General features: G+C 37.4%; 1 protein-coding gene across 1 annotated transcript in view; it reads right to left on the bottom strand.

Moving 5' to 3' along the window:
- The window catches only part of ADGRV1 (adhesion G protein-coupled receptor V1), a 459,983-nt gene that overhangs the window by 375,378 nt on the left and 70,402 nt on the right, over window positions 1-14,203 (bottom strand). Inside the window, exons 23-28 of the mRNA XM_036308704.1 lie at window positions 13,671-13,847; window positions 12,138-12,318; window positions 10,954-11,156; window positions 7,267-7,396; window positions 3,971-4,054; window positions 2,466-2,605 (exon numbers count right to left, since the gene is read on the bottom strand). Of these exons, the coding sequence (XP_036164597.1) occupies window positions 2,466-2,605; window positions 3,971-4,054; window positions 7,267-7,396; window positions 10,954-11,156; window positions 12,138-12,318; window positions 13,671-13,847 (915 nt within the window). The remainder of the gene's footprint in view (window positions 1-2,465; window positions 2,606-3,970; window positions 4,055-7,266; window positions 7,397-10,953; window positions 11,157-12,137; window positions 12,319-13,670; window positions 13,848-14,203) is intronic.

The following is a 14,203-nucleotide window of genomic DNA, read 5'->3' as shown; positions in this document are numbered from 1 at the left end:
CTCTAAAAATGCCACAGGAAAGGAATAAGCCAAGGCAGGCTGCCTTCGCTCACTGGGAAGTCTCATTAGGACAGTGGTTCTCAACCTTCTGGCCCTTTAAATACAGTTCCTCAGGTTGTGACCCAACCATAAAATTATTTTCGTTGCTACTTCATAACTGTAATGTTGCTACTGTTATGAATCGTAATGTAAATATCTGATATGCAGGATGGTCTTAGGTGACCCCTGTGAAAGGGTCATTCGACCGCCAAAGGGGTCACGACCCACAGGTTGAGAACCGCTGCATTAGGAGAAAACGGGGCCATGGAGACCGGTTCAAGGGGATTATTAGCCTGAGATGAGCTGCCACTGCCCATTTCTCTACTGGTTGCAGGTCTCATGGGGTCCCTTAGAGTTTAGGTCCCTTAGAGTTTAGGAGATTTGTGCCTGTGTGTGGAAGAAGGGGAGGCGGTGGGGAGGCGGGGGTCGGAGGAGAAGGTGCAGGAATGCTCCTCATAGGGAAAGCTGGTGCTGGTCCTTTGTGTTGAGGGTTTTTATTTCTCTTGCAGGTGGGCATCCTAGGGGAGGTCTCAGAGGAGGGTTTGAGCAGAATATTCATCAGTTTTCCAGGTGTGCCCTTTCAGGGTCCTGGTCTTCACTCATTGGTCAGCTCTAGGGCAAGGGGTCATTTGTCATTGCAACTGGTTCTGCTGGTGCCCACCTGGTTTTGCTGCTTTTCTGGGCATGGAACTAAAATACAACTGAAGCCTAGATGGTCTCGCGAGGGAGGTAACCTTCTATTATCAGCTATAAATTGCATGGCCAGTTTGTTCAGCTAAATGTCTTTTTCCTGGTTTACTGGCCTATTTCACATAAACAACTAATGATTGCCTATGTAAGTTTGACACATACACGAGTGACAAACAAAACTTTGTTGTAGTAAACTACTTGATAGGGGCAGAAATAGAATGTTGGGGAACCATCTAGAATTGTAAGAAATATTAACCATGCTCTGTTAACTGTGATTGTTTTTTTGATTAAAGAAGGCACTTTCTAATCTGGCTGGCAGTTACACAAGGGACCTGGGAGCTCACCTGGCAATGCAGCCAATCCTCCCCATTTGGAGCTGCCTATTATCCTATATAATAAAAGCCTCGGTGGCATCACGCCCTCACATGATGTCATCATCACAAGATGGCCGCCACTAGATGGCCAGCAGGAGAGGGCAGCTGTGGGTGATCAGGCCAGCAGGAGAGGGCAGTTAGGGATGACCAGGGTGGCAGGGAGAGGGCAACTGGGGGCGACTAGGCCAGAAGGGGAAGGCAGTTGGGAGCCATCAGGCTGTCAGGGAAGAGCAGTTGGGGACAATTGGGCTGGCAGGGGAGGGCAGTTGGAGGCGATCGGGCTAACAGGAGAGCAGTTAGGCATCAATCAGGCCGGCAGGGAAGAGGTTAGGGCAGTGGTTCTCAACCTGTGGGTCGCGACCCCTTTAGCGGTCAAATGACCCTTTCACAGGGGTCACCTAAGACCATCCTGCATATCAGATATTTACATTACGATTCATAACAGTAGCAACATTACAGTTATGAAGTAGCAACGAAAATAATTTTATGGTTGGGTCACAACATGAGGAACTGTATTTAAAGGGCCAGAAGGTTGAGAACCACTGGGTTAGGGGGTGATCATGCTGGCAGGCAGAAGCAGTTAGGGGCAATCAGGCAAGGCAGGCAGGTGAGCAGGCCTAAACCAGCAGTCGGACATCCCCCGAGGGGTCCCAGATTGGAGAGGGTGCAGGCCAAGCTGAGGGACACCACCCCCCACCCCACCCCCCCCCGCATGAATTTCATGCACCAGGCCTCTAGTCATGAAGAGATTAACAAGTTTGCTGCAGAAACGGAATCACCAGCCCTTGCATATCACTAAGCCCTTTGAAGATCCCCTCTGCTTCTCTGTTAACTGCCCATTTGGTAAACTGCTTTCCCATATAATCTTTGTCCTTTTACCCAATATAAGCAGCTGGCTTATGGTGGGGTATACAGAGCAGATTTCTGTGGATGGCCTGCTACTCTCCATACTGCCAGCAATACTGGAATAAACACTCAGAAATGATTCAACCCTGTCTCTGCTTAATTGGCTCACATAGTGATAGGCAGCATGGGCCCACTGATTGTCCGGTTATACATTGAGATTTTGGAGACGTTTGTTAAACAGAATATCTGAATGAATAAAAAAATACATATGTGCTAAAGCTCCATTACATTCCTTAAAGAGTCAGGAATCCTAAAAATCGTAAGATAAATTTGTATGCAAAACCAAAGACAAATGCTAAATCACTATTTAGTGGTAAATTTGTATTGTTTGTGCCACTAGACTCATTCCCTCCACCTACATAGAAAAAACTGACCTAAAATACACCTTCATGATACAATAAAAGAGTTTTAAGAGAACAGAACATGTCTAGGACTGCAGGAAAAAAATGTACTCACATTGAATATAACAGTGCTGTACCCGTCTTCTGGTTCAGTTCCGCTGACAATGAGTGACTCAGGGCTAAATTCAAATACACCATGAGCATGGTCAGAGGCCGTAATTGTCACTAGTATTTGGGAAGCCACTCCTAGACTGGCTGCATGAATAAGTTCCAACAAATAGCAAGAGAATGCTAATCAGTAATTTATAAACCAAAGGAAAAGGCAGGCAACAACCTTTGAAAACAGTTGTACTATTCACTGAGTACTTCTAATTTGTTTTAGAAAGGCTGACACGAATGGTTGCCACACATATTCATGCTTTTATGACCTTTCTCTATTTTGGTACCAATGTGATATACAAGTGCGGCATAAGCATTTGCAGATGAATAAGGAAAACTTGTTTTTCTTTTTCTTTTCTGTGAAAGAGAACATTCTTCCATACAAAGTCTATAAGGAAAGTCTCCCACGACCTTTACTGACCTCAGAAGAACATGAGCCAAATGACTTTTCCCTTTATGAAACAGTAGTTTCCCTATGATTTTCATTAATCTGACTGAACTGATTCTTGGTTTCTAAATGTGCATTAATTTTAGGCCAGTTTTTTTCATCATATTATGATATTCTAGATCTACCTCTCCTAGTCCCAAAGAGTCCAATCCTATAACTAAAAAGATATCCAAATCTAAATAAGTAATTCTTTTCCTGAGATGTTCGACTGTTATGTTTAATGGATGCAGGCAAAAATAAATAAGTAAACAAATCTAAAAATAGTAGTCATTAAATACAGAGATTACATGATGCACTGAAGGAAGTTAGAAATGAGAGGGGTGGGAACATGAGTTCTGACACTAACATATAAAACCTGAGATTGTGAAAAAGGAGAAGGTTCTCCCTTAAGAAACAAGTATTCTATGTATTTTCTCCTAACATAAAAAATATTTGAGGGGAAAAGGTGAATCATGTTCGTATATAAATATACTTCAAAAATTATCATCTTTTCAATATTTCCTCACATTAATAGGCAACTTATTCTCCTCATTTATTCTCTTCTTAAATTCTTTTTCCCATTTGTTTTGACTAAATGCAACATATAAAGATTCATGGTTCTTTTTGCAAAAAAAAAAAAAATTAAAGTGATTCATTTAACATGAAAATATAAATGTTCTATTTACGTCTCTTTAGGTATTCAAGACTATGTAAAATGTTTTTCAATAATCACTTGTAAATTATATTAAAGCAAAATTTCTATTCCAATTAGAATCAGGAAACTGCAGTAGGCTCATACAGAGATGAGAATCTAAGCTTTGGAGGCAGGCCGACTCGATTCTGACTTGATCACTTTCTAGCTGGGTGACTATAACATGGGGCAAATAATACCTCATAAAGTGCTGTGATGGTTAAGGAGATAAAATATATGAAGGACTTGTGTATAGTAGGTGTCAATATTGGTTAGTATTTTTTGTCTCTAAAAAGGAAAGTTAAAATGTAGGACAGTAAACGGCCTTAGATCAGCTGCTTACCACGTTTGTGAATAGTTGGAAGGAAGAATTCCATGTCCCCATCACCACTACCACTGCCATCAACCCTATAGAGTTCAGCAGTCACTTTTCAAGGAGAAACACAGAGACACAACCCACACAACACACATTGACACAATGAGAAAATTAAGAACTCTTAAGACATATTCAGTAAAGAGGAAAATGCAGTAATATTCATCAATAATATGCATTCTTCCACAAACACACACACAAAAAGATAGATCTGTTAAGTGGTAAAAGTATAAATTAGTTAAGCTACCAACTTAAAAAAACATCATTCATAGCCTCCGGAAATACTCCATGTAAGCTGTAATTGGTATTTCCCATTTCTGCCAATTTAATTTTAAATTTTCATTTACAGAAATGTAAATTGTTTTAATATTTTAAATATTTTAAAAATATCTGTTTGTGGGTACACTCAGACCTATATGCCTCCTACAGGTACCTTTTCAATCACAACAACCAATTCTAAATTAGGGAAATGCATCAAACATTTCCCTCCAGCCACACATTCAAATTCCCCCATAGTTCACCATTTTCAGGTTTGATTACCCTTTTGCATCTGACACTGTGGAAAGAACCCTAGGCAGGCAGTCTAAAACTCTCTGCTTCAGCCCTGGCTATGAGAGATACCAGCTGTAAAACCTTCAGCAAGGCACTAAGCCTCTTGGTACCTCAACTTTCTCACCTACAAAAAAAATGTTACATTTTATAGCATGGCTGTAAAGATGAAGTAAATAATATTATGAAAAATAAAGTACCATGGCAATAAACAAGGACTATAATTAAGAGAAAGTACTTTTACCTTTACTTCCAATACATCTTATCCCCCCACCATTACTTTACCAAATGCTTGCAGACAATAAAGACAGGAAGGGCAGCGATGATAGCAGTGGGGGGAAAGGAGGAGTAGAAGCAAGGCCACATCCATACCAATGTGCTTCTACTGGTGTCCTTGACTGGCATGCTAGTCTTAGATCTGTCCTGCTCTTCTGTTCCCCTCAGTAGGACTGGGATATACCAGATATGAGAAGCTATGGCACCCCAAACCTGAAATGTCTTAAAAACTTAAGAGGCAAAATAGATTTCAGAGAATATCTACTGCATGGCTTTGCCCCCATATTATCCACTAGTTGTTAGAAAGAAGGGTGAAGTTCAATACCAATGTACTCTGGCTAGCACATAACATCTATTCAATGGGCTGGCTATCTTAGGTGGAATCAGTTTTATAGACAAACTAGTATGGAATGAGGGTTAATTCCTTTACTCTCAGCAGAATTTAGATCTCAAGCTTTTTTGCTTCTCAGGCAGTCTCATGGCTATATGACTCAGCAAGTGGAGGACAGTATCTAGATTCCTTTACCTCCCATTCCAACTCCCTTGGGTAGAGGGGAAATCAGATTCTCTGCCACTATTTGCTTACTAAGAAACTGCAAGACTGGTTTTCAAATGAGTACTGAGGCTCAATCAATACACAGCAATGCGTATTATAAAGATATGGGAAGAAATTTCTACATAAAATCACAAGTATTACTATGGTCACAAATATCATTTCTGAAGAATATTCAATGTTCTTTATCAATCAATACTAGGAAATGATCAATAACATATGTTCAGTTACATAGTATTTTTAACTATAAGTGATACAGAGAACCACTTTTTAAATAATTTATAGTGACCTTGGATTAATGAAAATAATGGAGATCTGGGGACTTGTCCATAGAGAACAAGCAAAGCTGGTATTTTAACATGCTATGTGCCAAACAGGCCACCCATCATATTTTTATTGTTTTATGCAGTCAACCAAACTGTAGTGTGCTGTTTAATTATTTCCCTAGCTTGCCCACCCATGCTTTCATTAGACGTTGGGGAAATTTTGCATACTTAACCCAAAGTCTCACTACACACTAAAAGCCAATCATAATACTTCTGTCCTACCCCATGTCTCCCTGTGGATGATGTATACATAGTACTATGACTTTCTTCATCAAATATCCTATATAATAAAAGGCTAATATGCAAATCGACTGAATGGTGGAATGACCAGTCGCTATGATGCGCACTGAGCAGCAGGGGGCAGACGATAAAAGCAGGGTTGCCCCCTGGTGGTCAGTGCACTCCCACAGGGGGAGCGCCGCCCCGCCAGAAGCTGGGCTCACAGCTGGTGAGCACAGTGGCGATGGTGGGAGCCTCTCCCGCCTCTGCAGCAGCACTAAGGATGTCTGACTGACGGCTTAGGCCCACTCCCAGTCAGACATCCCCCAAGGGCTCCTGGGCTGCAAGAGGGCTCAGGCCAGGCTGAGGGGCACCCCGAGTGCATGAATTTTGTGCACCAGGCCTCTAGTGAAGATAATAATGCCAGGTTATGTACTGGAAGAGACTGCCCTGATGAATAACATAACAATTCTCAAATTTCTTACATTTACAAAGGTAATGTGATACATATCACATGTATTCTATAACACCTTACTAGCACCTGAAAATCAAACACATTAATACTTCTGCAAAGAAACATACATAAAGAGTAAATGTAAGTGGGATAATAAAGATTATAAATAGCCTCTCTTTGATAGATAGGAGTTTAACTAAAAAATTATTTTTTTTACTCCAAAACTCTTTGGTAATCAGAGCTTTCTGAATATCAGAATAGAGGATAAGGAACTATTGACCTGTTTTATTGATAATCACTTCATAATAGATTACCTGAAAGGATTAGTTCTTACCTACGCCACACCTGGAGTAGCTCTAAAGGAGCTATTGTAAAAATTAAATAAAGGATCAAAGGAAAGAACTGATTTTAGGGGCACCAACTATGACTGACAACTACAATTTGGTGATTCAGGGCAATTATCCTATTTCATTCTAAAAGCACACCTACTTTAGGAATAGACCAACAGGTAATAAAAAGGGGGAAAAAATACCACAGTAGATGGTATCCTTATAATAAAAATTAGAGATATTAACTCAGAATTAACCAATCCTCACAGCAAAAATATATGTAAATGAAACTATGAATTTAATATTGATTTCTAAAACTAGTATCATACATTTATGTAGGAAGATAAAACATTTTCTTTTTACCAAGAAAGGGATGATCCATAGGATTGTCTATATACATTAAGCAATTATTAATGTTCAAACTGTTCTTTCCAAAAACTAGTAATATACACATTTATGGAAAAAAGGGTAACATTAATTCAAAGGAACATATTTCCATAACAGAATTACAATCATGGTGTGTGGACAAATATTTGATATTTTTGAGTCACCAGACTTACCTCCTCCCTCCAAGTTTAACAATTCAACTTTAAAAGATTTTTCCAATTCAGGGATAGAATTATCAGTTATATTAACAGAAATGTATTTATATCTTTCTCCTGGTTGAAATTCTAAGGTACCAGCAGCACTCTGAAATGCAAATGAGAGATTTATCCATTAGATTATAATTATTCTGTATGTGAATGTACAGAATGAGAATGTTCTCTGTCCAAAATTATTTTAAATACTGAAACAGAAGAACCTAAGTAAATATAAAATTAGAAATACTGAAGTAAATACATATAGTGTTCAATATAAATTCCAACTAAATATTCCCCAACTAAATAAAATAAAAAAATTTTCTTTCTTATTTGCCTATTCATCAAAAATGTAATCCAGGCAAATGAGAAATATAAATTTCTGAAGAATTCCATGAGATGACCAAAATTCTCTTGAACAAGAATGTTTAGAATTACTTAAATTATATAACTGAGTAATTTAAATATATAATACATAATAATAATGGCATTTCTGTCCTGAGAGTTTTTCCAAGCAATAATAAATATGGGTCCATTGGACATTAACTTTTCCTTGTCTATACTTGAAACTGCACTGTATAATATAGGTCTCCCATATTATAGATCTTCACATACTACAAGAAACAAAACGTTATTTAAATTCAGTCTTAAGGCCCTTTTTTCTATTTCTTATATAAGCATTTTCCCCTAAACTTATGAGCATTTTTTATATTAAGTTTTTCTAATGCTGCCTTGTGTAACATATATATCATCTTATTGAACTATTAATGATTTCAAAGGTAAAATGAGCAACCCAAGTACCAACTCCCTTAATCACACATTCATTAACTTTTTTAATATTTATCAAACATATATAGCATGTGCATGGCACCATTTTCGATACTTCAGATTCAAAAATGGTCAAGACAGCCCAGCCAACATGGCGCAGTGGTTGAGACTCTACCTATGAAGCAGGAGTTCATGGTTCGATCCTGAGTCAGGGCACATATCCAGGGTTGTGGGCAGTAGGGGGCATGCAGGAGGTAGCCAATCAATGATTATCTCTCATTGCTGATGTTTCTATCTCTCTCCCTCTCCCTTCCTCTCTAAAATCAATAAAAATATACATATTTTTAAATGGTGAAAACAAATCTCTAACTCCATCAAGAACATTCCAGAAGAAGTGTAAGTATGTAATACAATAATTCAAACAGAGTAACAATTGCAATAAAAGACACATAGTTAGCTCAAAAAAGGAAGTAATTAACTTTTCCAGGAGTATAGTTGTCAGTGGGGTAATTCTGCAAGTCTTAACAGAAATAACATGTGACTGTCTTAGGAAACCATCTTTCTTGACCTTAGCAAATCTTACATAATTGGCCACTTCCTCCTCTGGAAACATGTTCTTCTCCAGTATTCCATCATATCCCACTCTCCTGTCTTACCTTCCTTTCCAGCTCATCCTTTTTAGTGTTGTTTGTCAATTTTAACATTCTCCTGTGATCTCTAAAAATTGCTGTTCATCAGAATCTAAACTCTCTCCTTAGACAAAACTATCATACTCTAGACTTTTAATATCATTTATGTGCTCCCAACTCTCAAATTTCTATTTCTAACCTCTGATTCCAGACTTAAGTATTAACATCTACCTCGAATTTTTCGTATAATTTGTTAGAATTTTAAATTCTGATCTTCCTTAAAATCTATGCCTTACCTAATCCTCTCCTCAGCACAAAGTTATAGAGTAGCAAGTTGCTTATGCCAGGAACAGAGGAGTCACTTTGATACCCTCTTTGCTTTATCCTTCACATTAAACAATCCTCAAATCCTACCTGTATCTGCATTGAGTATTTAACTCAATATTTCTTGTGCCCACCTATTTCATCTACACTGTTACCTGCCCAGTCCCAGATACTATCATCTCTTGCCTTGCTCCATAAAATGGACTATTTACTGGTCTTTCTGCATGCAGTGTCTACATCTTCTAATTCCATTCTCCATGGGTCAGCCTAATGATATTTTATAAATACATAACAACTTCAATTACTTCTCCTTGTTTTCACAATAAAAGCCATACAGTCTGTAAAGCCTAGAATGATCCAGTCTCTGCATACCTTATCTTTTATCACCACAACTATCTCTCATCTTTCCAGAAATACTGGTCTTCTTACTGTTCTTCTGCCAGCCTGTGCTTTTCCCTAATTAAGGCCATTTTACCATTTGGTTCATGCCATTTTACCACCAGTTTCAAGTAATTCTTTCCCCTTCATCTAGTTCAGATGTCGGCAAACTCATTAGTCAACAGAGCCAAATATCAACAGTACAATAATTGAAATTTCTTTTGAGAGCCAAATTTTTTAAACTTAAACTATATAGGTAGGTACATTGTTATTAACTTAATTAGGGTACTCCTAAGGCTTAGGAAGAGCCACACTCAAGGGGACAAAGAGCCGCATGTGGCTCGAGAGCCACAGTTTGCCGACCACGGATCTAGCTTACTGGTTTTCTCCTCCAACTTTAAACTTCAGAGTTCAGCACAGATATAAATTCCCCAAGAAAGTCTTCCTTGACTACCCAGACTATGTCATCACCCACCTGTCTCTCAGAGTCCCAGCTCTGAACACTTCCCACAACTATGAGTCAGTTATTAATCAGTTGGTTAATATCACTTGAGAGCTAAAGTAAATACCTGGGTAGTGAGAATCACCTGTATCTTTGTATATGAGAATATAGTTCAGAACAGTGATACCTGATATTCAATTGTCTCCTATTCTGTACAGATCCTTCCTGGCACCTCCCCACCCTCCCTGTAACATACACATGTACTCACATGCACAGCTTCAAAAATCTTACTTCTGTGTTAACATAGACCAGAGATAGCTGACGCATCATAGAGACTTGGTAAGAGCAAAGGTTATCAGGTTTCCAGATATAAAGACTCAAAGTAGTAACAGGTGAGAAGCAGGGCATCTAGGCCACTGAAAACCCTCACAAATGTCCCCTAAGGTATTAGCTTTCCAACTGTAATGGAGAAGGGGAACGTAGGTTTGTGTTGTTTTTGTTTTAGTTATTAAATTAAAGGCTAATACAACTGGAAAGTGGGAATGTTCAGATTACCTAGAAACTGAAGACAATATAAGAACTAAAGTGTTCTTTAAGAGGATGCAGAGAAGACAATCCTAAGCCAAGCTGAGATGTCTTGTGGAGTATCTTTCATACCAAAGTAGGTAAAGATACAATAAATGTCAGGACAAGAGAAATTTAACTAGACTTTTTTTCCCAGTACCACACTGCTTCTCACTTGGAGAAAAAAAAATAATTAAAATTGAAAGACATGAACATATAATTTCTTTATCATTTTGGTTTTGTTTGATGGATGCAGACAAGAGGATATAAAATGTGTAAGAAATACAATTTTAAATATATCAGAACAAAACCTATAACATTAAAATAAATACAGGTGAAGCCTATGACAAATATAAGGTCCCAGTGAAATCAGTATGATAGCCATTTAAGATTCTGGCTTCAAGGGACTGAAGTACATTAATTTACATAAATTTAAAAAGCCATCGGTGCTTATTTTCCTTGTTTAGTTATGTCCCAGGTACAGTGCCACGTCCCTTCCACTCCTGCCAAGGACTGTGTGTTTTACAAGAGCAAATACCACTTCAGAAGGATGAAGTGATTTACCTGGTAGTCCTCAGGGCTGAATGCTGTCAAGGACACTGTTCTATATTCCGCCATCACCCTCCCCAGGAGTCCTTGTGCACGGACGACCAATAGCCTAACTTCTCCATCTTCCTCCTGCACCGTGACGTGTGGAACAGTGCTTGCAGGCAGGGTCATCGTGTCCTCAGGCTGGGGAGGCAGCCCGGTGGAGAACTGCAGCAAGCCTGGCAGAAACAGAGAGAGGCAGGGCATTCTGGCCCAATTTCTTATTGGGAAGAATTTCTTATTCATTTGAAACAGTCTTGCACAATTGTTTTGATCATTTATAAAGGACTTTAATGAAGATTTGATTAACATGCTTTTGACACAAAATGTTTAGTTTTCAGAATGTTAAAAATTAAAGTGTTAATTTTTCTTGTCTCTACCCAAAAAAGTCTTTAAAAAAACTGACCTATGTATCAATAAAAAGAATAGTGAAAGGGTATTAAAGTATATATCATCAAACATTTACTCATATTTGGGTTTCTAGAACTCATTCTTGAACTTAAGATTTGTAATACATTTTTTAAATTTAACTATGAAAACAGAGTTGAAGAGCCTCCCACTTTTCCTACACAGACCTTTTATTTATCTTTATTGTTGAAAGTATTACAGATATTCCTTTTTTATCCCCCATTCCTACACAGACCTTTTAATAGATATTCTTGCTTTATTCCTATAAAAGAACTTTAAATTTTCAATGCAGAAAACAGTTTCAGTTTTTCTATAATAGTTCCCCAATTAAGGAATTTATAATTTTTCAGCATAAGACAAAAGAATTTAATATATACTATATAATAAAAACTCCACTTCTTAATGCTTAATAAATTACAAAGTATTTAAATTAATTAGATGTTAACTTATCACACTAGGATAATATTTTTAAATGTTTTGATAGCCATGAATAGAAACACTTTCATTCATTTTAAATAATCCTACATATACTTTTGAAAATATATTATTAAACTTCAGAAATTAACCTTTAAATTTTCCTTCATAAGCAATGTCCCTCAAAATGGGAGCTTAGAAATTCAAGAGCTTAGAAGCAAGAGGGTCTGAAGGAGTTCTACATAAATCATTTGTAAAAAAAATCACTTAAGAATTTATTAACAAGACCAAGTACACCCAGAGAAGAGAGGATTATTCTTGCAAAAGGGCTTAGTTACCATATGGATGATCACTGGCTTTGATAGTGATATCTGTAGTTTCCTTTTCAGGATCTATACTTGCACCACTGGTGGGAGTTGAACCTAATTTCCCATCTCCAGGAATTGCAGAAACCAATGTCACACGGAAATACTCATTTAGCTCAGGAATGTCATCATCAAGAACATATATATTCAGAACCTAAACAAATAAAAATCCAGAAGCATTAAGCAATGAAGAATGTATAAATTATTTATCACTTCCCAGAATAGAAGAGCAATTAAATTATATTTGTGTTGTGTGTTTTTTAATATATTTTTATTGATTTCAGAGAGGAAGGGAAAGCAAGAGAGAGATAAAAACATCAATGATGAGAGAGAATCATTGATTGGCTATCTCCTACATGCCTTCCACTGGGGATCGAGCCCACAATTTGGGCATGTGCCCTGACCAGGAATTGAATCATGACCTCCTGGTTCATAGATCAAAGCTCAACTACTGAGCCACACTGGGCAGGCTAATGTTAATTTTTCATTAAGAAAGTAATACATGACACAGCCAATGTGCTCACTACCCAAAATAATGCCACTGCTCTTTAACTAAGGGGAACACTCAACAGCCTGATGATTTAAGATGTCTTACCTCTAGAATGCAAGCTGACAAATGTTGCTATGAAAAGTGACTCCAAAACATCAAGTGTACATTAAAATTGAAGCAATAAATATTTTTCAAGTGTTGATACATACTAAAATAATTGTTCATTTTAGTGAAAAGTGTTTGAAACTGATCAAGGTATAACTAAATCTATTTTTTTTAAAATTAATTCTGATATAGGAAGAGGTCTCATCCCAATTTCACTTACAAAGAGTGTCATTTATTTCTGGAGCATCTATTCAGAAATGCAATGATGGTTCATCAAAAGTTTTGGTAACACTGGAGAGCACTTGTAATTCAAAACAAAATAAAAATCACCTCATTCTTTCCAAATTTAAAAATAAAATGAGATTATAGTTACAAGAATTTCTCATTGCGTAAAAAAATACCATTCAGAATTCCGCCGTTTCCCATTGTATCAGTAATAACAAAAACCCTGCAATAATAAACCTCCAAGCTATACCACCTTTATTCTACTGGGATTAAGGTACACATAAAACTATAACACACATCACACCATTCAAAATCCTTAATTTCCTTTTGCATAAATACAAAATATTTCAGACCAGCCTGCATGGCTCAGTAATTGAGCGCCAACCTATGAACCAGGAGGTCACGGTTCTATTCCTGGTCGGGCACGTGGCCGGGCTCAATCATGGGTGTGCAGGAGGCAACTAATCCATGATTCTCTCTCATCATTGATGTTTCTCTATTCCTATCCCTTCCTCCCTGAAATCAGTAAGAAAAAATTTTTTTTTAATATTTTATACCCTGACACATACCTAATTGCCTAAATATTTTAAATTGCTTAAATATCAAGCAGCTGCAAATAAATACCAGAACAGATCAGAAAGAGCTTTCCAGGAGCCTGTCAAAGAAACAAAGAAGGTAGGGTTTACCTCTGATCTCTGCCAAGGAAGGAATGTGATAGTCCCACTGGCATTAGCAAAATCATCAACAAGATAATTAATGCCATCAGATTCGATCTGCGAGATGGTGTAAAAGACATGTACGTAACCCAGAGCTCCTCGGGTCCGCTCCACCACACACGAAATGGTGGACCCCTCCTCTGCGATCTGAAATTGAACATAAAATATTTATAATTATATTGCAATTCAGTTCAGTGATACAATCACAATGCTTTCATACAAACCTTTTACCATAATCTTAGTTCTGTAAATTTCTACAACTCCAAGGAGGCTTCTACATCCCTCCAGAAATATTTTTGCCTGCTAATAAATAAATAAATAAATAAATAAATAACTCCATTCATTGTCTCCTGTTCTTTTATAGGGATAAATAAAGCAAAAAGAATGATAGTAAATTAACTGTGCATATAATTCATTCATTGATACCTTCTGTGTGCCAGTCACTATACTAGATACTATGGATACAAAAGATTTTCTGGGTCTTTTTTTATTCCAGATGAATT

Source organism: Myotis myotis, unplaced genomic scaffold (genome assembly GCF_014108235.1).
Source record: "Myotis myotis isolate mMyoMyo1 unplaced genomic scaffold, mMyoMyo1.p scaffold_m19_p_5, whole genome shotgun sequence".
Taxonomy (NCBI): Eukaryota; Metazoa; Chordata; class Mammalia; order Chiroptera; family Vespertilionidae; genus Myotis; species Myotis myotis.
This window is presented reverse-complemented; position numbering and strand designations above follow the sequence as displayed.